General features: G+C 30.7%; 1 protein-coding gene across 3 annotated transcripts in view; it reads right to left on the bottom strand.

Moving 5' to 3' along the window:
* LOC122524760 (putative uncharacterized protein DDB_G0289263) overlaps positions 1–25,354 on the bottom strand; it is a 120,299-nt gene that overhangs the window by 28,772 nt on the left and 66,173 nt on the right. For 2 of the 3 annotated variants that reach the window (XM_043647179.1, XM_043647177.1), the window contains one exon: positions 1,961–2,101. In XM_043647179.1, the coding sequence (XP_043503114.1) occupies positions 1,961–2,101 (141 nt within the window). Of the gene's footprint in view, positions 1–1,960; positions 2,102–8,542; positions 8,929–25,354 lie in introns of those variants that run through there. The other variant, XM_043647178.1, reaches the window with a different exon arrangement.

The following is a 25,354-nucleotide window of genomic DNA, read 5'->3' as shown; positions in this document are numbered from 1 at the left end:
AATTCTTTTGTCAGCTCGCGAACCGCTAGAATTTCGAGGAACACTCAGAACCCTTTCTTTCTATTCTTCTTCTTCTTTTTCTTTTCTTACTACTTACGTTTCATTCCCATGTGACGAGATACAAAGAATAATCCTCATCGATTTTGTCTTTATTCGCGAATGTAAAAGAACTGTGGCACGTGAATTCGTAAAATATCGAGATCAGAAAATTTTCTTAAAATTTAAACATATTCGTCTAACGTGTGAATTAAAAAACATTTAATTCATCTAAAATGTTAAATATTTTTGAAGTTATACTTCTTTTGGCGCGTTTGGGAAAATGTGATGGGAGTGTGATTCTTTTCCGAGCGACACCACGAAAGTTTGTCGGTATTTTTACGAAGCGCGGCAAAGTGATTTCAAATTTACAGCATGAAGTTGTCTTTTCTTCTTATTCCTCTTTTTTTTTCTCAAACGGGTCACCCATCCATCCAAGTACTAATCGTACTCAGCGCTGCTTGACTTAAATGATCGAAGCGGGAAGTAGTTCTATTACCGCGCCATGACAGTTGACGCATAAAATATTTCGATATATCTCCTTTATATTTAGTGTAGACCGATTGAAAATATGTTTCCTTTCTTTTTTTTGTTAAATAAATAAATAATAATAATTAGTTGCTTATGTTCTCATACTTCCAATCCAATATTTTTTTGAAGTTATTTTTGAGGTTATATTCGTTTCGGTACGCCAAAGAAGTATAACTTCTTACGTGCGTACATAAGTACACACACCAGTTTTTTAAATTTATATCTTCTTTATATAAAAGTAAAGTAAGAGTATTGTTCGAATAAAATTCATATTAATATTTTATATTTTCCTACTTATCGTTAGTGTTTTTTTTTCTTTATATACAATTGTTCCTTGTTTTCTTGTACTAGAAAAGTTACAGGACACTCTGTATATATATCGTAGGATATCAGCAAACCAAACCGATCGATTCGGACGACCGCGAATTTCAATTTGCCCGCGGAAAATTCGATCAGACTTTGTCAGTTTCGATGGGACTCAACAGAAACGATAAGAGATAGTGCATTGCTCCTATTGTTATTTCGTCGTAGTCTTCTTTTTAGATCTTATCATTCTCGTCCTTTTGTCATCACCCTTTCTCTATCCCTATTCTTGTGTCATTTTGCTCGTAATATGTGGATTAAGCGTTAATGCGTTTCGAATCCGGATGTCTTTTGGGATTCTATGGGGTTTGCGGGAGACCTCGAATAGAAGAATAGATGAATGGAAGAATAGAAGAAAATAAAAGGAAAAGAAAAGAAAATAAAAATAATAATAAAATAATAATAATAAAACAAATGACAATGCTTTCATTCTTCACTATCCAATCTCTTTTCTTCGACTTAAATTCAATGGGTAGAAATAGGAAAAAATAAAATCAACGTTGAAATAAAATATAGGTTGGCCTAAAGTGTTTGGTACATCTCTACTATGTTAATTGGTTTTTCTATTTTGTCGAAAATATTTCCATTGATATTAAAAAAATATAATTATTAAAATATCACAATGGCACAATCAAATTTTCTTATTAATAATAATCAAAAATTAGATATAAATACAAAAATTATGATTAGAGATTTATATATTGTTATGACAAGTATTATCTATTGAAATTTTTGTAAGATGTTTTTTACTTGATTAAAAAAAAAGAAAGAAAGTTAATAAACTCGTTGACAAATGGGAAGAGAGATATTTCTTATTAGAAAATATAGAACGTTTCTTTTCTATCCTAACCATTTTCAAAATAATTTCCTAAGAAGAAGAATGAAAATGAGGAGGAAGAGGAGGAAAAATGAGGGAGTTGGAAAAAGTGTAAGAAGGAATCGTTTAAGAGTGAAACGATATTCCATCTCAATGAATATCTTATTATTGTTTCTTTTTCTCGTTGTTATTGTTAATTTTGATTAGGTTTACCTGTGCGCCTCGAAGCACGGCTAGACGGGCCTCCTTTTGTTCAAGGAGACGCCTCTGTTGAGCGATTTCCCGCTGTTGCCTGGCCGCCATGCTTTCAAGCTCGCTGAGCACCAGCACAGCACCACCCCCGCCCACTGGTAACTGAAACAATAAATAATCCAAGGATATTAATAAAATAAAGATTGTCTATCTATTTATCTATCTATGTTAATATGTGATGTTTGTTCAATTCATTTGTTCAATTTCGTTTCTTGTTTCATTACATTTTCAATTATCATACTCTTTTACGTGTGGAAAAAATATATGCTCGCATCAAAAAGGTAAAAGTGGATAATGAGATTGTATCATATCTCGAATAACATCGTTAAACAAATTTTCTTCTTTTCGATACAACAAATAAATACTTAAAGTATTTAAAATCTAAGCTTTTTTATTAATTGTTGTTCCATTATTTTATTACGTTTTAATAAAAATATTTAAATTATTTAACATTCTTTTATCTCTCTCTTTCAGATTTTTCTTTTAAATTCTAACCACCGTTTTAAAATTGTATTACCTTTCGTTCCATCTTTTAAATCTTTCTTTTCTTCCCACCCCCTGCCCCCCCTCACCCTACTGAGTCGTGAATTAAGCGGTTTTTCTTTTCCATTCTTTTTATTCTTTTCTTTCTTTCTTTCTTTCTTTCTTTCTTTTTTCGAGTCTCTCTCTCGACTGACAGTTAATTATTTCGAAATCTGACGAGAAACCAGAATGGGTTTAACGCTCTAACCCAAATCGTGGTTTAAAGGATCGAGCATTTCAAAGGGGGAGATAGAAAGAAAAATGGTCTCACGGGGTAGGAAGGAAGAAGAATAAAAGGAAAAAAAAAAGAGAGAGATGGAAAGGAAAGAGGGTCGAAGTCGAAACCTATGATGATCAAGGGTGGTTTGGTCCTTGAAGGGTTAGTCGGTCGGTCGGTCGGTTGGTTGGTTGGTTGGTTGGTGGTTGGTTGCCACGAAAGGTGCTGCCCCGAACGATAAACGTTCTACTCTACGATCACTTTGCGAGTATCTTAAAAAAGATAATAAAAGAAGAAGAAAAGAGGGTTGATCTCAGTTCTTTTTCAACGAAATGACTTGTTTTTATCATTCCATCTGTCGCAAGGGAAAATTAATCTTTTTCCCCCCTAGTTTTTCGCAACGCGAGATAAAAATCATCCGAAAGAAATTTTTACTACTAATTTCTACGCGATAAGATAATTTTAATATACAAAAAAATCCCCTCCTCCCCCTCCTTACCCCCGCCCCACACACCAAGAGCAAACATACTTCGTATCAAATTTTCTTTTCGATTCTAAATTATCATCGTGGGTTGAGAAGAAATTCATTTACTTACTCACTAACTTACTTACTTACTTACTTACTTACTCGCTAAACTTTCCTTACAATATTCTCTATGTGTCCATCGATGATTATTATTATTATTTCCTAGAAACTCTCCAAGTAACTTCTCTTAACCGGTGTTACATACACACACACATATACATACATAAACAAACATATACACGTTCATATACAACACGAGGATGCGCGTTCAGGAAATTAATGCCCGGAATTCTATCAAGGATGTCAGCTCGATGGAGATACGCTCGTTACGCGTCCTTCCTAACGAGCTTGCTTTCTACCCGGCAGACATTTTCATTTCAATCGCACAGTTATCTTTTAGTATTGAACTGGATAAATTATTTTCATCGTTTCTTGATACATACCTACTATTAGACTGGATTAGAATGGATTTAGGGTTGCGTCAGAGATGGGAAAGGGGGAGGGGTGCTGGGGGGTGCATTCCAATAACATCCAATCACCTTTTGACATTTATTTTTTTTTATCGTGACACTTTACAAATCACATTTGAGATCAACATGATGCTTCGTTGTTACTTGTCTATAGATTCGTCAAAATTTTATATCTAAAATAGAGAGAGAGAGAGAGAGAGTTGAAAATAGTTAAGTTGAAAAGTTTGGAATAACTTTTCCCCATTTTCTTTCTCTCTCTTTATATATCCGTTCGGCATCGATAGAGAAAACTTTAGTGCATTTTTCCGCACACTTTTATAAATCAAACGTAAGGTATATAAATCTTCTTCTGTGTCGAGAATAGTCGAGAATGTAAATTTTGAATCGAATTGCACTCGTCCTAACGCGTCGTCTATCGAACTATCGAATAAAATTGGCCAAGATTTTCTCGCGCAGATAAGAAGAATATTCCTCGGACCAAACTTTATTGGAACTGTTGGAATAGGAAAAAGAAATTTTCCATTGTAAAATACGAATTAGTCCTTGATACACTCTCTGCTATTACGTTCATTCAAAAATCATTAACTTCCTATCTTTGAATAAAAATGTTTTACACGAATTACATAGTTCCCTTTTGAAAATAACTTTTAGTCGAATTTACTAATAATTATTCTAGAAAAGAATCTATCAATAGTATTACGTGATTGAAGTATTAAGATGAATCAAAAATAAGTTCGTGACGTTTATCGTGTCGAAACTTAACTTTGAAACTGCATAATGTTTTTCTACAATTTATTTTGGAAATAAAAAAAAACTGGTGTGTGTACTTATGTACGCACGTAAGAAGTTATACTTCTTTGCCGTACCAAAACGAACATAACCTCAATAACCTCAAAAATAACTTCAAAAAAAAACTTCAAAGAAAAAAAATAACTTAAAAAAAAAAACTGGTGTGTGTACTTATGTACGCACGTAAGAAGTTATACTTCTTTGCCGTACCAAAACGAACATAACCTCAATAACCTCAAAAATAACTTCAAAAAAAACTTCAAAGAAAAAAATTAACTTAAAAAAAAATAATAATTATTATATATATATATAAGAAAGAATACAAAACACAAAAAGAAAATATCAAAATATAGATATCAGTCCACACTAAATATAAGAGAAATATATCGAATTACTTGACGCGTCAACAGCCATGGCGCGGTTACAGCATTAGTTCTCGCTTCGATCATTTAAGTAAAGCAGCGCTGAGTACGATTAGTATTTGGATGGGTGACCCGCTTGAGAAAAAAAGGGGGAAAGAAGAAGAGAAGACAACTTCATGCCGTATACTTGAAATCGCTTTGCCGCGCGTCGTAAATACTTGACAAACTTCATGGTGTCGTTATTCCAGACGCTCGAAACAAAATTCACTCCCCATTACATTTTCCCCAACGCGCCAAAAGAAGTATAACTTCAAAAATAACAAAAAAAAAGAAAAAAAAAAATTTTGTTTCAGCCTAATATTTTTATTTTCATCCAAATCTGATTGTTTTCCATTCAAAATAAATTCGACACGTTACAACTCATGTAACTTATTGACTTTTGATCGTACAAAGATTAACTTATATCGAACTGTTCATTTTCAAATCAAAAGATCTCTCTCTCTCTCTCTCTCTTCCTTTATTTGTGACGAACTATAGAGTTATTTCATCGAGAAGTGAATTTACATTATATTGGATTTCGAGGTTACTGGTTGTGTCAATATAGTTGCACGTTTAAAGTGCATCTCTCTTGTAAGTAGCATGTTCATCTCCTACTGAATGGTAACATTTGCACGGTCCAAGCACAAACGCCCTATATTTAGGAACGTATTGCTGCATCCATCCCCCTTTTCCTTGTGGGTGTGTTCCTATGTGCATATTCAAACGCAGTTCTATGTCACGGTTAATAGTAGCATATATCTGTCTCTCTCTTTCCCACTATCTATCTTTCTCTCTATTCAGGTTCTCTATACACAACCGGACGCATACGCTGACGTACGTCCGTTTCGCTTAAGGTAACTGATCTCTTCTTATACAAGGTATCGGTTTACACAGGACTATCCACCACACCTACTAACGCGTGACAATGTGTGAGTGTACAATTGGAGATCTATGTGATATAACCTTTGTACGAAAGAGAAAGATTTCTCATATTTCCAAAGAGATTCGACATAATGACGAATACATATATGTACTTTTGTTTTTTATTCATTTTAATTTCATTAAATAAATAAAGAAAGAAAGAGAGAGAGAGAGATTACTGTAGTTCATCGGTAAATCAATTAAATACGATTAATATAGAATATTTATAAAGAAAATATCCATCCCGGTACGAAGTTGGTTGTGCGATGATTGTGTTGTTAAAACATTGTACTGGTTGTATCAACTTTGCTAGAGGCATACGAGTTGGAACCTTCATAACGTAAAATCGACATACTCTTGGAATTGCGCGTTGTTGAGTTTTCTTTCTCTCGTATAAGTGTCTATTGGGATTTGTTGTATTAAAAATAGTTGGATGGTATTACTTAAATGTTATATACGAGTTAACGAGAAATTTTGTTATAAATTATCGTTTCTTTGGGTTATTTTTTTCTTCGCTCGTTATTCGGTATTATTGCAATATAATATCAAATTGAAATGAAATATTATTCGGTAGAAATAATAATAAGAGATGATAGACGAAATAAATGTAGGTTATCAGTTAGTATGAAATTCTTGAACGAGGGCTCCATTTCTGTATGCAGTTTATTCATGGTGGATTCTTGTAGGAAGACAAAAAGCAGCAATCCTTCTACGCAAATTGCTAGACAGGAATATGTGGTGGTGGTGGTGGATGGTTTAACATTTCCTTTTTATGGTCGCTGCGAGAAACATCAAATGGACGGATGGTAGGGTTTATTGAAGAATTTTTATTTTTCAACGAAAATATAACCCCGGATCATAACCCACGGGAGTTTTATACAATTTTTGATAACACTGCTAACTCTGGTTAACGAGTTTAAATGCAGAAATAGAACTGGGCTTGACAAAGTATGTCAGATATATTGTTTTTGTTTTAAATTGTACCAATTAATTAAAAAAAAAAAAAAAAACAAAAATTAATTATACAAACATTCTTATTAAAATATGTATCATCGTAATTATTAAAAAAACAAAAATTTGTTTAAACAAAATCACGAGCTATAATTAAAGAAAAATTTCAATTAACATACGAGGTGTTATAATAAACACGATTTTATCGTACCAAGTTATTAAATTTTGATTTAGGTTACTTATGTTTGACCTAAAGGATAATCTAATATCGTGATGAGAAGATCGATGTATACATACGTGTTCTCTCTAGATGTAACAGATCATCGCTACGTGTATTCCACACGTAGATCTGATTATAGTTATTACACCTGTTCGATCGTTAGCACAGTTAGGTTATCGCGATAAATGTGTAGCAAATAGTTTTATCTAGGTATACAAAAATGTGTAATTGTTTGTTTTATCTTTAATTAAATTCTAAAGTGTTGTATTTCCTTTCACATTGTTTATTACAAAATATTCTATGTAAATTTATCCTACAAAATAATTTGCATATATATATCTATATAGTTTTTCTTTCTGCGAAACAAAATAAAACAAATCAAATTCGTTTCATTTCAAAATTTAAATTATTTTCCTAACAACGACTGAACATTTTAAATACATGACGCATAAAATAATACAACGAAGTAATTTATACATATATTTATATATAATTCACGTAGTATACCATTTAGAAACTTAACAGCGTACTTTTTTCCTTTGAACGGCGTACGTAAAGATGTCGTCTTGGCAATTTCACCGTGACGATTAAGAAAATTTCCGTCTGCCTTTGCTCGAGAAAATGTCCCGAAAGGAACGGTAAGAGAGAAAGTACGACAAAAGGATTTTCTTTTTTTAGTTTTTTAATCGAACTTTTATCCCAGTCAAATAAATTCTCAAAGGTGGCAGAGGAAAATGGAAGCCCTGTGTAGAAGTACTTACGCGTTCTGAAAGAAACCAACTACTCGATTCAAGGACAGACAGACAGACAGACAGAGAAATCAAGTTCCAAGATACACAAAAGAAGGGATCCAATTTAACGAAGAAGAAATAAAAAAAAAAGGTATAATAAGAAGAATATTAGACAGTATTTGACGAATAAAGAGACAGTTTCTTCTTAGGTTAGTCCTCGTTTAAAAGTTCTTCTTCCACGAAGGAATATATATATATAGTTTTATAAATTCTTAATTATCCTTCTTTATTAACACCTAAGAGAATTATCCCTTTGATATAGTTTTAAGTTAGGTTATGTCAGTAGAGAGATATATATATAGATAACTGGCACATCATTTTATTCTCTACTTCATTTCTCGAGTCCACATAATTATGAGAATAAGACGATTATGAGATTATAATAAGGAGTCTTCTTTGTATCTTTATCTCACAAAGAGACACACGAAAAGAGAAAGAGAAAGAAAGTGAAAGAGAGAGAGAGAGAGGGAGACCTTTATTCTTTTTGCAGGTAAGTAAATAGTTTGAAACTTTGGGAGTTAAATGGTATAGGGAGAAGGAAGAAGAAGAGGAGGGTTGGTTTTGTCGAGAAGATCATTTCACGTACAAAGAAAATTAAATATATATTCGTACATACCCCTTACACACACACACACGTAAATAAATTGTATTCACTTTGTGGATCGTGTGACCCCCTCTTCGTCTCTTTCAGAATACACACACACACACACACACATACATACAAAAGGTCCTTACCTCATTCTCGAAGCGAGCATTCTCATTGGCATCGGGTTCCTTGCAATCCGGAAGTTTCTCCTTAACAGACAACAATTTCGGCTTTCTCCTTGATCTTCCATGGCGTAGCTTAACAGTAACCGTCTTGGTCTTGAAGTTTTCCGCAGGATAAACGCAAGCCAACATTGTTGTTCTCTGTCCGTCTCCCGTTGAAGAACTTACCAATAAGTTCTTTGAGGAAACCTCAATTTTCCTCTTATCTTTATTCTTTATTTCCGATATCGTTGCTATTATTTGGTTATCGCTTATGCGCCAAATTAGACGCAATTAGGCGATATTTAATTTATTCACAAATGTCCCCCTCCCCCTCTCTTCTTTTTTCTTATTTCTTCTTCTTCTTCTTTTCCTTCTCCTTCTTCCTCTTCTTCTTCTTCTTCTTCTTCTTTTTGTTCTTCTCCTTCTTTTTTTCTTCTTATAGTTTATTCATTATCATGTGTAGTATACGATACGATCCGATATACTATACATGAGTTTTATATTAATGGCCCTTTAAAAAAGAAATTGTTGTTGACCTTCGAATGAGGTAATATACTACTACTACCTGATGGTATATGCAAGTATTATTCTCTTTTTTGTATACAGGATGTAACATTCAAATTGGGATACTTTAATATCTGTTTTATGGTACTTATAATAGAAGAACTAAATGTGTATAAGTTTAGGGGTTAAAAATATTTTATTACAAAATATTAGTTACTCAATTAATTTCTTGAGAAAAGAAAAAAAACAAAAGAAATTATTAATATTAATAAAATGTAATAATCTTATCAACGCATTTTATTCTAGATTCAAATCGTGTAACTTTGCTTTACACATTTTTCTCGCCACCCCTCAAAAATATATAAACAACGAAGATATTTAAAGTATTCAAATTGAAATGTTTTTCACCCTGTTAAGATGCATATACTAAAAAAAAAGTAAGAAAAGAAAAACGCACACGTATCAGACACACACACACACATACACACGTAAAGACAGATGTACAGACACCGAGCGAAGGTTTTACGAGGTTACTTCCCCTTTTTCCTAATAAAAAAAAGAAAACAACGAAAAGAAACAAAGATAATAAACTCGTTGTAAAAAAAAATGTTAAGATATAATATCCCTGTAAAACCCGAAAAGGTATCTCTTCTTTCCATCCTAACTCATGTTTATAAAAGCATCGTAAGAGCTAAAAAAGGAATAATACAAGCAACCCCTATTTTCCTCGCTTTTATTTACTTTATCGAGGATCACCCTCGTAAATGTTAAGACGCAGGTAGGTGGTAGTGGTGGTGGTGGTGGTATAGATATGGCATTTAACGGAATTAACTTAAGTACCAGCCCCGTATAACGGGAGGGATATGGTTGATGATAACCGAGAATCTTTTTCATTACTTTGAACATTTTGAGCCGTTAGCTGGTAAGAGGAAGAAACTCCTAGTGATGATAATTTACCTCTGTCGATCCTGATGCTTGTGAATTGTATAAAAAGAGTATGTACATGTATATATGTGTGTGTAAGTGAGTGAGTGAGTGAGTGAGTGAGTGAGTGAGCTAGTTGGTTGGCTATAATAGAGAGTCCTGCTATTAGCCGAATTACTAGCTCGACTAATTCCGCATATGCTACTACTGGATAAAGTGAGTGAGTGAGTGAGTGAGTGAGTGAGTGTGAGTGAGAGAGATAGGAAGAAAAGCTGTAGAGATGAAGCGCACTGCCCTGAAGCTGTACAGGTTGATCGGTAAAAGCCGACGTAATTGTGGGCTCTAGCGTTAATCCAAAACATTCTCGATTCCATGAGCTTTGCCTTTGATATTGCTAGAGGCTCAAGTTTGCTAGAGCTACAGAACAGAGCTATAGTGAAATATGTTCATATATATATATATATATTATATATATATATGGGTGTGTGTGTGTGGAAGGGTGTAAGTGTATATATAAAGGGAGGTAGAATGGTTTCTGTAATAGCGATCGAGCAACAGATACTGCAACAGGCTGGCAATTTCCCATCGAATTTTCCTTACCAGTTTTTTTCTAGCTTCTCTCTCTCTCTCTCTCTCTCTCTTTTTCTTCTATACTAACGTTTTATTCTATCTATGGGTTGGTTATTTAATTTAAAAAATGAAAACCAATAAAAAATCACTACTGCTGTTGCTTTTATATTAAATGGGAATAAAGTTAATTCGAATGCAAGATTTTTTTAAATAGATAAACGTAATTGAAATGTTTTTATCAGCTCGAGTAGGAACTGCTCTGCGAAAATATTCAGCAGAAAAAATATAATATATATATATTCGTAAAACGCAGTGATTCTTTTACGTCAGATTGTTCAAACCTTGTAGATATATAAATAGTTTTATTACAAATATCTAGGAGTTGTATTTGAATATAATGCAAGATGGTTGTTGAGAGAGAATTTCTGTACTCGACTATTCTACGTTTCTATTGATTCGAGGATTAATCCTCTTCAAGGGAAAACTATTCTCTCTAATGATAGTATATTTCTTTTTTCTTTTTAAAAAAGAGAAATAAAAGATCGGTTAGATCTTACAATTAACGTAATTATCTGTCCGTCTATTCGTAAATAATTATTACACACAATTGGGATTGCAGTTAATGTTGGTAGATTTATCGATGATATCAACAATGAAAAATAAGAAAAAAACACGATGATAAGTATACGGAATTTAGTCTCGAGGCTTGGCTATTCCAATTACAGTCAATTCCTCTCTTCGCAAACGTATCCTTTTGATTATATAAGTTCGATATATATATATCTACTAGCACGAGAAAATCACCAAGAAGTTACTGCATTTAAGTACCCATATAGTCTAGTACCAACCAACCCTTACATGATGTTTGCCATCAGACCCTAATATCTAAAGCTTGTCCTTGCCCCAAGGAACGTAACTTTACTTATGAGCTTTATTTCCATCTATCTTTCTCTCTCTGTCTTTCTTAATCTGAATCTTTCTATCTCTGTCTATCTTTTGCGGTTCGTACAACCAATTCCTCAGGCACTTTAACACGAAAACGTGAAACAACTTAAATCCTATTCTAGATTTATCTTACCACGATAAGATTTATTTTCGTATAAAATAATGTTTTTTCTTTTTCTCTCTTAATTTTACATAATAATAATAATAATTCTTTTCAGATGTGGATCTCTCTTACGATTAATTTTAAAAGATGGAATCAAATTTTTTACATTTACACCCACTTACTTGTTATTCGAAATGAAGCTCGTTTTATTTGGAATGTTTTTTTTCTTCTTTTTTTCGAATTTTCAATTACAAATATTACTTTCGCTATATCTTTTGAGATTATTGTAACGAATTTGTTCGGTTCTTTCTATATATATATATATATATAATTTTCAAATAAAAATAAATCTCTAATTTTTATTTGAGGATTCTACAATTTCAATTCCGTAAGCGTTTTTTTTTTTTTAAATACGAGAACGAGAAAAATACCGCGAAATACTTTTCCAAACTTAAATCTTTTTCTATCTCGAGGATGAAATTAATTTTATTTTCCTTTTTTTTTTTTGGTTCTTTCCAGTACCCTACTTAATTCTCAGTTAAAATGACTCTTTCTTATTTCTTACTAGATCTCATTTCTCGCGATCTAATGGGACGACAAATCGACCCGAAAAAAGACAGAAGATGGTCGATAAATGGGACAATTTTTTTCTTTTTTTTTCTTTTTTAATTTCTCCACCTCAACCCCCCTTTCTTGTGTGTGTTTTTTTCTCTATTAAAGGAGTAAAGAAAACTCGTAAGAGTGAGGGGGGAGGGAGAGGAAAGAAAATGTTTCTTACGTTTCTCGGATTATTCTTGTCTTTCGTTTCATTTCGTTTCGTTTCGTTTCGTTTCGTTTCATTTTCACTCACTCACTCTTTCTTTCTTTCTTTATTTTTCTTTTTATCTTCTGACGTCTGACACACGGTAAAGAACCGTTGCAGAGACAAACGTGAGTAAGTTGAAGAAGAAGAAGAAGAAGAAGAAGAAGAAGAAGAAGTAAAGGAAACTGCAGGTACGAGAAAGACAGGTCAAAGTAATTGCATTACAAGTGTCAAAACAGATAGACGTTGCACTCGCACTTTCCTATCCTAACATGTTCTTCTTATTACATTCTTTATCCTTTCTACCACCAATATCACCACCAAAAAGAAAAGGAAAAAGAAGAAGGAAAAAAAGAAACATTTTCTATGGTTTGTTTTTTTTTAAATTTTTTGTTCACACACACACACACACATACACACATTTAGAAAACTTCATCGCGTTACAAATTTTTGTTTTCTTTTTTAAATATTCGTTAGAAATTTCTTTTTTTTTTCTTTTACCTTCCTCGCGTAATTCTCGTAATAAACGCGAACGAAATTTAACTGTTGAAGGAAACACATTTATTTCATTTCAGGTTGCGTCGAAAGGTGAATGTCGGCGCGTATACTTTTCTAGTAAATCGAGCATAATGGAGAGAAATATCTGTGTCACTTGGTCGACACTTTCGTGAGAAAAATAATACTCTACCTGTTAAATGTTCAGTTATTAACACTTTCTAGTAATGTTTTTCTTTAAATCATATTTATCGATAAATTTGTGTGTGGTAATGATTTCATTATTATTTATTTATTTTTTTTAATCATATATTAACAAAGTTACATTTTGTTTCAAGAGATTTTACTATTTTCCTTTTGTCTGCATAATAATAAAATAAAAAAGAAAGTATATACGTGAAAGAAAGAGAGAGAGAGGAAGAGAATGTAAATTAAATAAATTTATATAAAAATCCTAGAAGGTTTTACGAAGATTATAAATTATAGCAAAAAAAAAAACAAAGGAAAAGAAACAATAGTTGAAATATAATATCAAAGCAAAAAGATTATACATATGTAAATATAAAAAGGAGAATAGAAGAAAAGTTCGTCGGTAGCATTTAACAATTTTCACATAAATTTTATCTTTGAATAAATCTACCGTAATACACGGAGTATCAATAATATCATCTCTCGCGATGAAAACGAATGATGAATAAGAAGAGATTTGTACGTTGAGTTAAACTCGTCGAATTCGAGGAATGCAAAAGAGAGCTTTCTGATAATAAATCTTTGAAGGTTCGAAGGTTTTAAAGTAACACATCTTTGAACGCGGAGCTTTTGAATCTAACTCGACCCAGATGCTGACAGCAAGCAAAGTAGAATCAGTTAGGATCGGACCATAACACTTTTCTATTCGATCCTCATGAATATATCTGTTATTTACGTATATAAAAGAGATCATCTTCTTCGAATATGTTTCAAGAGAAAAATACAACGTTTACAAGGCACAACGGGGCTTTTTTTCAAACCTTGGAAGTTCGATCAATGAAATAATAATAATAATAATAATATGTTTATTGCTTTGAACCAATACTACTATACCACTATTATAGAACTGTTATACTTTTATTTATGTATTATTTACTATTTTCTTTTTACATTTATCTACTTACTGTGCGTTACTACTAATATAATGATAAGTTTAATAACAATTACATAATTTTAATTTTTGTTCTGTTTTATCTATATATTATATTGTACTTTACTGTAATTAATGGCCTTTAGGGAGCCTAGGCTCTAGGGTCAATAAAATATTATTAAATAAATAAATAAATAAATAAAATAAAAATAATAATAATGATGATGATAGGGTGAACATTTCATTGATACGCGAGATTTAATATTACACTGCACGTGTCATATATTATATATATATGTGATATCTTTTTAAAATATACTCCTTCATCGAATTATTATCTGACGTTTTTCCCGCGATAAGATAAGACTTAACTTAGTTTGATTGGATGGAAAAGAAAAAAGAAAAAAAAAAGGAAACTTACACGTACACGAGCGGATAGAGAATAAAAAAAAAAAAAGGTAAAGAGAAATATAGACTTGGGGGCTTAAAGTTCCTTACATTAGGCGGAGTTTTCAAAATCAATTACTTCCTTTTCCTCTAACTTTTTAGTCTAATTTCTTTTGCTTTCTGCTTTTTTTTTGCTTTTTTTTTCTATTCAGATCGTAAAAGTACCAACCGTAGGAACTTTTTCGTTATGTGCAAAAAAAAAAGAAAAAATAAGGCTGAGAAAGGGTCGGTGGTGGGAGAAGGGGGGAAGGAGGGGAAAGAGGAAAAGTAATAGATTTTTAAAATCAGCTTAAAACTTTTGACCCAATTTGAAATAACTTCGTCGAAACGATTTCTATATCCTTTGCATCGAATACACGACGAGCTTCGTAGAAAAATCAAATACAAACAGATTTTAGATATTAAAAAAAAAAAAAGAAAAAAAAAATCCAATATAAGTGAAATATGTTGATGACGTCGGCAAAAATTACTTCATTTGCGGGAAACGTAATATTACTTTTCGAATGAGTATAACGTTGAGTTGCGGGGACTGGTTGAAAAGTTTCGAGCTTGCGTCGAAAAAAATTAAAATAAAAACACGATCGATAAATAATAAAATCGTTTTTTATTTAAGATAAAAAAAAAAGAAAACTTGTCGAACCAGTAGTCGCGTAATGAATCGAAAAAAAAGAAGAAAGTGAAAAGAAAAAATATATACGCATAATATTCCTTAAACTAAATAAAAATCTATATTTTCTTTTAATATAATCCGACACAATTTGAAATTATATACGTTTTATAGAAAACATTGTTTTGTGACTTACGATTTAATTTAATTTAATTTTTATTTTTTTTTTTTTAAACCATATGTTTATTGCTTTGAACCAATACTACTATACTACTATTATAGAACTATTATACTTTTATTTATTATTTACTTTTTTCTTTTTACATTTATCTACTTACTGTGCGTTACTACTAATATAATGATAAGTTTAATAATAATTACATAATTTTAATTTTTGTTTTGTTTTATCTATACATTACATTGTATTATACTGTAATTAATGGCCTTTAGGGAGCCTAGGCTCTAGGCTCAATAAAATATTATTAAATAAATAAAAAATAAATAAATAAAACATTACGAACAATTTGATTTCTATTTCGAAAAAGAAAGAAACGAAGCAAAAATAAAAGAAACAGTGCAACACGGTTATTACTTTGTCTCCTTACCTTAATAATCGCCTATTATTTAAATTTACTTTTTTACGATACACAAATGTCGTCTGTTTGTTTTTTTTCTTTTTCTTTTTTTTTTTTGTTTCAAGACCTTACAAAGTGTCACAAATGAAGCGGGGGTTTATTTAAAAGTTGTTGAAAAAAGAAAAAAAAAAAAAAGAAAAAAGCAAGAGACAATGCTATGGGGGCGAAAGCCTTTGTGTGTAAAACGAGAGAGATTTTGTGCACTTAAGTATGTATATATGACGCCTTGTATTTACCCCTTCCCCTCCCCCTTCCCTTCCCATCCCTTTTCATTCCTTCCTCTTCCTTTATATCTCTACTTCTTTCTTTTTCTTTCTTTTATTGCAGCATCTCATACTTTGTACTTTCTTGCTTGCATGTTACATCGGTGTAATCAACGAGAAAGACAGAGAGATTAAAATCAAAAGAAAAATAAGAAGAAGAAGAAGAAGAAGAAGAAGAAGAAAAGGAAAGAAATAATAAAATGAAGGTACGTCGTCTGACGAGTACGATTTTTAACGACCACTTGAAGAACACGAGAGAGAGAGAGAGAGAGAGAGAGAGAGAAAGAGAGAGGAAGATAATGATTTCTTACTTTGAATAACCAAAGATGCGCCGCGTGTTTCAGTCAAACGAAAAGAAAAGTAGATATGTATATATCACTTCTTGATCCTGTCTTTTCCAATGTAAATTAACTTTTACCGTATCATTACTCGAATAATTTCTTCTTCTTCTTCTTCTTATTCTTATTCTCATTTTTATTTTTATTTCTTTTTTTTTTCGATACTACTCATCGTTAGATACAATTTTGTATTCTTCTTTGAATTACGAGTGTATTTTTTTTTATGAAATAAAACGTTCCAACAAAATTCTTCACTTTTTTTAATTTAATTTCTTTTTCTTTTTTTTTTCTATCATCTAAAATATATAGCGTACATTGTCATAATTATATTAATTATAACACGATTAAAATACGAAGTTAAACCCTGTCTTTTCCAATGTAAATTAATTTTTACCGTATCATTACTCGAATAATTTCTTCTTCTTCTTCTTCTTATTCTTCTTATTCTTATTCTCATTTTTATTTTTATTTCTTTTTTTCGATACTACTCATCGTTAGATACAATTTTGTATTCTTCTTTGAATTACGAGTGTTTTTTTTTATGAAATAAAACGTTCCAACAGAATCCTTCACTTTTTTTAATTTAATTTCTTTTTTTTTTTTTTTTATATCATCTAAAATATATAGCGTACATTGTCATAATTATATTAATTATAACACGATTAAAATACGAAGTTAAACGATTAATTTTTATTATAAAATGAGAGTTTAATTAAAATTCGCAAAAAAACAAGAAAAAATATAAATGTGTATTTTATAATAGGTCGAAGAAAAATTATCGCAGTTTGTTTCGTTCTACGCGTTACCCGTTATTTCGATTAATTATTATTATTATTATTATTATTATTATTATCTCGAGATGAGACGCGAGTGAAGTATATTACAAAATTAAAAATGATGATTCTTAAATAAATATACGAAGTTAAACGATTAATATCTATCTTTTTCTATTCCTTCTTTCCTTATTTCATAAATAAAAATCAATTAATATTAAAAACTAATTGGAGTTTTACAAATGGTTTGAGGAAAAAAAAAATTAATTAAATGATTTTTCTTTCTAATAATTTTGATTAATTATCCTTTTCAAAAGAGAAATTTTCTTGAGCACGAATTATCCTTCTGTCTTATTTTCGAATCTTTTGGAGTAGAGGGGGGTGGGGGGTGAACTGGAATTGTTATCACGATAGCAAAGAGAAGACTAGAATAAAAGAATTTCGTTTTACTAATTGCAAGAGAGTTTTCAAGAAACGTTCTAATACTTATTGCGTGTTATTCGAGATAAAATACATTTCTATGGTGCTTTTCATCAATCTACATTTTCTCTCTCTCTCTCTCTCTCTTATTTCCTTTATTCTTAGAGAAAATTACGAATGAGAAATTTGTCAAAATGATATTTCGCCAAAGTTGTAACGAGAATTACGAGTTACGAGTTACAAAAACAAGAAAAAGAAAAAAAGATAATTAAAGAAAATATTTAATGAGAATTTCTAACATAAGTGAATTAAAAATAAAAATAATTTAATATATATTAATATTAATATTAAAATTAAAATTATAAAATTCAAATAAAAAGTATGAAATAAATCAGAGTCCCTTAGTAACTCGACGATTAATTTTCTCTCTCTCTCTCTCTCTCTGTTTCTCTCGTACTTTTTCTTTCTTCCTGTTTCTTTTTTATCCCCCCCCCTTACTCTTGAAAATCTTACCGTTGCATCGGCCGACATACGGTACACGCGTAAATGACGTTCACTCGTATCTTACGACGTCTACATATGTAAGAAATTACCTACTTTAGCTACATATGTACTACGTTAAAATCCTAACTGCATTTTCCCTGTACAAGTTCAACCATTAAATGGAAAAAGATAAAAGAAAAGCAAACGGGAGAAAAACCAGAAATAAGAGAGAGAGAGATAGAGATAAAGATAGAGATAGAAAGAATTAAAAACAAGAAAGACAAACACACACACATACACGCGAGTGTACATGCACATGCATACGAGTATATATTATATGCATATAATTAACAGACCCCGTGCACTATTTTATTTCCTGTATTAGAAACAATTTTCTTTCTTGCTATGAAAAAGTTTGATGTTTAAAACTTTACGATTGGTTAAGTTTTATCATGAAAATGAATAAGAAGAAGAAGAAGAAGAAGAAAGAATTGTGACACTTATGTTTGAAAATGTAACGAAGTTTTTATAAGTTTTTTTAGAATGAAGGGAAGAAAGATAAAACCAAAAAAGAAAATAAAAAATAAGAAAGAAAGAAAAGAAGAAGAAGAAGAAGAAGAAGAAAAAAAAAATATGATAACACAAGACGAAGTATCACCTTCAGCAACTTAGTTACGTCAGCAATGAACCTTCTCGTCCGGTTTCCTTCGGCAAAAGATAAGAAAAACGACAGCGTCTTGTCGCGAGGAGAAAAGTTAAGGAACATAAATCTTGAACAAAAAGGGTTCGATGTTGATATCGTTTTAAAATGGGTCTGTGTTGTGTCGTGTTGTGTTGGTGTGCCCTCTTCAGACCTCATGTTATCAATGATGCCTCGTCTAAACGCGTTCCTTCCATTGTAACTTTACAACTGTTAACAGTTTTTCTTTATCAAATATCGAATATACTTTTTTATGGAAAAGTATAAAATCTAATATCTAAAATTGTAGATTTTACCATTATTTTCTTTTTTTTTATATATAATGGAATGTAAGATTTATTTGTAAGTGTAACGTGTCCTATTTTTAATTGGAATTACCAATGTAAGATAAAAAAGTATAAAAGTGTATTTGATGAATAAAAATTTAATGATCTTCTATTGTATGAAATGAAAAGAAAAAAAAAGAAAGAATTATTAATTATCGAAGATGTATAACGTAATAAGATTTTGTATGTATTACGTAATATACGTTTTATTGTACGTTATAATTATTACAAACTCTTATTATTATTATTATTATTTTTGTGGGTAATTATTTTACTAAAATTTCTCACTTTTGCACGAATAACATTTTTAAAATAATCGTCCATGATTCAATGTGACAATATTGAGATATTGAAATATTGAAATTTTAAAATAAAGAAATAGGAAACGGAGAATAATAATTATGCGAATTTATGTATTGTATACCCAATTGTTGGAGAATCTTGAGGGGAATATTAAACAAATGCAACAATGGATTTACCAATGCAGTAAATAAGCTTATTTCCATTCATACAATTTTGCAAAGACAAAAAAGAAAGAGAGAAAAGGATAGAAAGAAAGAGAGAGAGAGAGAGAGAGAGTATTGTGTCTCTTTCTCTAACTCACCCTATATTCTAATTTCCCATCTAGTTGCTAATAGAAACTTGTGGCACCAGACGACTGGGGCTCCTCTTTTCTTTCTCATTCGATTTTCGTGCGTAGTTCGGAATGATTGTTGCAAGAGAGAAAAGGGAAATTCGATTTGGCGGTGGAATATTTGCTTTCTCGTTTTCCGGAAAGCTTTACGCTAAGGTTCGTGCCATTTACAAAACCATCTGGGGTAAAGCGAATTATAACGAGGTAAACTAGTACGTTGTGAGGTAAATGAGAAAAAGAGTGAGTGAGTGAGTGAGAGAGAGAGAAAGAGAGAGAGATATATATAGATAAAGATAGAAAAAGAAAGATACACGAACTATTATAAATTAGATAAAATTGCACGAATTTCTCTCGAGGTTTACATAAATACGCAAAATAAAGAGATACAAAAAATATGCATACTGAGATGCGTAAATATGCATTTTACTATAAGAATGAGAATGTTATGGCATCGCTCTTTAATTACTATTTATTCTTTTAATTAGCTATATAATTGCGTGCACTACGATTACGAGTCCCTCACGAAATCTTTACAATCTCAACTTAAATTATCTTCTAACGTTAAACTCAACTTTATAATTAACGTTTAATTAAAAAGATATAATCATCCTTTTTCTCTATTTTATATTTTTTAAATCAAATATATATATATATTAAAATTTCTTTCAAAATACGTGGGCCAGAATTTTCTTTAATAGATCTTTATATCACAATTATTAATTATATTATAGATTAAATGATTATTTATATTATCGATAGAGTCCGTTGTCATAATTACTGGCAAATATAATAATTCTCAGATAATTTCAATAGGGGGTTTGGTGTCTCTTTTGTTGTTGCACACGAGTCGATTAAATTCTTGTTACTAAATGAACACATATTAGAATATATATTTATACATATACACTATACACACACACACACATATATGAGAGAGAATATGGTATGGGTATTACATATGGTTACTCATCGAAGTGGTGCAAGAGAAGAGAGGGAGAAACGCATAGGAAGTGCGAATTAATGCGCGAATTAATGCACGCGACCGTGCGTTCAAGCTTCTCTCTCTCTCACACTTTACCACTAACGCACATGTACACGCATGCATACACGCACACCCTATTTCAGCAGTATCCATCCCCTTCTTTCTCTTTCTCGTTCTATCTCACAACCACTTTACAGCCTGGAGCTTACCGCGGTCCATTGTTTTTGAGCGCCATGCCGATCAGCTTTTCACGATGTTCAAAACGTTAACCCGACTGTCCCGAACATATCCGAGTAAACCGTGAACGAATAAAATGGAATTTTGAAGAGCGAGATTCTCATCTTTCCATCTCTCTTTCTTTTTCAATGGTTTTTTTTAACCGACCCCCTCCCCCCTTCTCCCTGCACTCTTTTTCTCTCTCTCTCTTTTTTTTTTCTTTTTGAGAGAAACGAAACGTTCTCATTTTTCTTCCTTTCTTTCTCTTCCCAAGCTCCGAGATTTTTCTATCCTATTTGACGCGCGCATGTGTGTGTGTGTGAGGATGGGGGTGAGAGGAAAAGAGAGACAGAAAGAGAAAGAGAGATAGAGACAGAATGAAGTTGGTTGACTGAGTTTTTCACGATATAAAAGTGAGACACACGACGATAGCAGGTGGAACGAACCTTCGGTTGGTAATAATCGCTTTACTCCCGCCGACAACTTTCCATGATCGTTTGCGGAATAGAAATACTGTTATTGGAATTCGAAACTAGGACTCTCTCTCGAATACTCGAGTGAACACTGTACTGCGAGTGAATCGAAAAGGAAATTATCGCGTTACTGCGTGTCGAATAAGAGAGAAATACAGAAAATCTATATATGTATATGTGTATGCATGTATAGTATATGTTTATATATAAAACAGAACATTTAAATGTATGTATGAGTATGCATGTAGTATATGTTTATATATAAAACAGAACATTTAAATATATGTATGCGTGTGTATATGTATATGAATTTATATGTGTGTGTATGTTTATATATACTTAAATATTTATATAGAAATGTATATGTGTATGTTATTAGGTGTACAAATCTTGATTGTTAATAGTTTTTGTTTTAATTAATTGTCGAATATTTCATATATGTTTTGTTGATACTTATATGTGTTATAAAAAGACAATTATTTATATTAATATCAGAGTTATATAAATAATTTAATATATATGTGTGTGTATTTGTCTGTGTTACTCTTGTTTTTTACGATGAAATTTCAAGAACATCCTTTTATAATGATTTTTCTTGGTATTTTACTTCTCTTTTCTCATTTTCCATGAGAATCGAGTAACGTTGACATTATGATGTTGTTGCATAGTCGTTTTAACGAAACTTTCAAAATGAAACTACGAGAAATCGATGGAAATGAAAGACGTTGAATTAATATTCTCTATTTCGAACTACAACGTTTTTGTTAAGGGTGGGATTAAAGTTCTCCTATACGTTACAAAGTTTTATGATTTCAGTTATTACATCGGGAAGAAATTTTGTTAATTTTGTTTTTTTTTTTACTTACGGTTTTAACGAAGAAAATAAAATTCATATTTGACAAATTTCTGCACGTATAATTCGAAACAATGTCAAACTAATGTAATAATAAATAAACTACGGATAAATATTAAAATAAAATCGAGATTGCATTCGCGTATATACGAACGAAATGTTTTATCAAATGGAAACGAGAAAGAAAATAATCGAGAAAGTAATCGAGAAAGAAAAGAAAAACAACTTAAATATTTCAATTCTTTGTTCTCTCAATCATTTACGAGCAACAAATGGTTCAATCTAAAAAGATCTCGTTCTGGAAAATATTAAAAATCGATTATTGTATTTTCTTTTTTATTTTTATTTTCTTCTTAGAAAAATTGTAACTTTTCGTTTTGTTCGATAATTGTAAGATTTAAAAAATTACAAAAAAAACAAAGTGTCTTTTGTTATTAACTTCTAAAAACTTACAGTTCCAATATACTAAATAATATATATCTTTCTATTTTATTATCTAATATTACAACTGTTTTGGAAATATTTATTAAACGAGTGCGAGTGACGTGAGACTGGCGTACGTCGAGTTCAACCCATAACTTTTCAAAAGCATTTTAACAAAACGTATCCTACGCACCCATACAAGCACGTATGCACGCACACACATAGATACGTACACACATGCAAGCACGTATTCAACCGATTAATGGAAATTGTCGGTCAAGTAGCGGACAAGTACGATGAGAAATACTTGTCGATTAAATTCGTTGTATTTTGATTATTAAATTAATTCGAGAATTTCTAATTAAATTTCGAACGTTTGAAAATGTTTAAAAAAGAAAAGATAGGAAAAAAAAAAAACCTCGTAAAATTTAACCTTCGAGAGAACACAGTTCGGATATAATAATAATAACAATAATAATAATAATAAGCAGCGATACTTGAGGTAATAAAAAAAAAAATAGAAATGGTCACAACTGGTAAGTTTTTTTTTACAAGATGATTTTTATCATTATCGGTTAAAGAAATTTAAGGTGGATATTAAAAAGTTTTCTTGGCACGTTCCGAGTGTTATCGGAATGTCTTTCCTTTTCTTTTTTATTTTTTTTGTTCTTTCTCTCTCACTCTCTAAGGACCAATATCGTTACAGGACAAAAAGATAAAGAGAGAGAGAGAGAGAGAAAGAAAAAAGGTAAGACAAGTTATACAGATGTGTAAAATAAATGAGAGAACATAAACGTTAGCATTTTTCCTTTATCATTTCCCAATACGAACATTATCAAAGTGTTTATCGATTAAAAAAAAAAACATCCAAACGTGAGATGATACCCGATTATTTTGTTAAATTATACAACTCTTTTAATGTTTGGTTGTTCTGCGTGAAAATTTCACTAATAAAAAACTACGATAAGTTGGCTGGTTAACGTTCGTTTAAACCAAACCAAAAAAAAAGAAAAATTATAAAACATAAATTATAAAATATAACGTAATATATAAAAAGAACAAAATTATATAAATATAAAATATAATGTGCGTGTGTGTATGTGTGTGATAAAGAAAATATATGTATTAAAATATTTGAATACATTTTAAATAACACATTATACGTGTTAAAATATGTATACAAACATGAAACGTAACATAATATGAAAAAAAAAGAAAAAAAAATGTATTATATATGCAGAAAGAGATATCTTTTTATATATATGGAAAGATAAAACGTATATACTTTAATTATATATTTTATTTCGATTGGTAGGAGAGAGAACGTTCTAAAGAAATTTCACAAATGCTTTCTCTTATTCTTCTTTGTTGGAAAGAAAAGTCTATCAAATTTAACGACGAATCATCTATCCATACTAGAAACACTTACGATCATACACACACACATATATATACAGATAACACACATATACACCATCTCAGTATACATTAGAGTGAAAATCCATTTGCAATTCCAGGCGATTAAATTTACCAAATAATTTCGTCGTTCGTTAAATGATACCAAAACTCGTTCTCTCTTTATCAATGAGAGAAATACCTATTTTTTATTCCTTTTTTAGCCTTTTTCAATTAATTCTCAAAGCGGATAAGTGGAATACGTTTGAAATTAATTTAACTGCAGTACCTATAGATTATTATAATCAGGATTGCATTTAACGAAAGATGCACGAACCGGAATCATTTGGGAAAAGTTTAATCTTCTAACAAATAATAATAATAATAATAATAATAATAATAATAATAATAATAATAATATAGACAGTAAAATATGATTAAAAATTAAAAAAGAATTGATCGAATGAAAAAGGTTGTACTCAGGGTCTTAAAAGGTATAAATACGTTCTACTGTCTATGTTAATAGAAAACTTTTCTTGACTTTTCAAGGTTTCACAGAAAAATTATGCTCAAATAATTTAAAGATTGTACAATTTGTTATTCCAACGATTGAAACGAAAAGTATAAAAAGAAAAGAATCGAGTATTTAACTATCGTTTAATTTATTCTGTTTTTTTTTTTGGGTTTCTTCTTTCGTACCTACTACGAATACTTCGTTTTCATCTGATAATTGCGAAGGGATCCCATTCGATTATCGCTTAATTAAAAATTTTATTTCTCTCGAGTAACATTTAAAATCTATTCGCTAATCGAATTCTATCTTTATCACTATCGTTCTCCTTTTATTTTCCATTCGTACGTAAATCGACATTTATATGTATCTAAACTTGAAAAATATTCCTTGTTAAAAATAAATTACTCGAATATATTAAAAAAAAAAATAAAGAAATTAATGTACACAAAGTACAATGTTTTACGGATTTGCGAATTCACCGTTACGCTTTTAATACTAATGACTAATTGTAAGTACGAATACTGACAAGATTTTGCGATGTTATTATTATTCTTCGAGAAAAGCTCAGCACGAGTTTCGAATGAAAACGTTATTTTCGATTAACATCAATTTTGATTTTCTGGAAAACTTACAATGAAGTTTAAAAGACGACTTACCAGTGGATAGAAAGTGTTATTTCGTAAAGTCATTTTAATCGGGAGTGTAATTCGTATAAACATTGGAAGTTTTAAAATTCTAGTTGTTCTTCGGTGTACAAAAGTTTTAATGTGTTTTACGTATTAATCGGTTGTTTTTCTATGAAATTTTACGAGTACAAATTAGAGTACGGTATTTGTTATAAAATACTTGCAT

The sequence above is a fragment of the Polistes fuscatus genome, unplaced genomic scaffold (assembly GCF_010416935.1).
Source record: "Polistes fuscatus isolate 324 unplaced genomic scaffold, CU_Pfus_HIC Scaffold8, whole genome shotgun sequence".
NCBI classification, from domain to species: Eukaryota; Metazoa; Arthropoda; class Insecta; order Hymenoptera; family Vespidae; genus Polistes; species Polistes fuscatus.
This window is presented reverse-complemented; position numbering and strand designations above follow the sequence as displayed.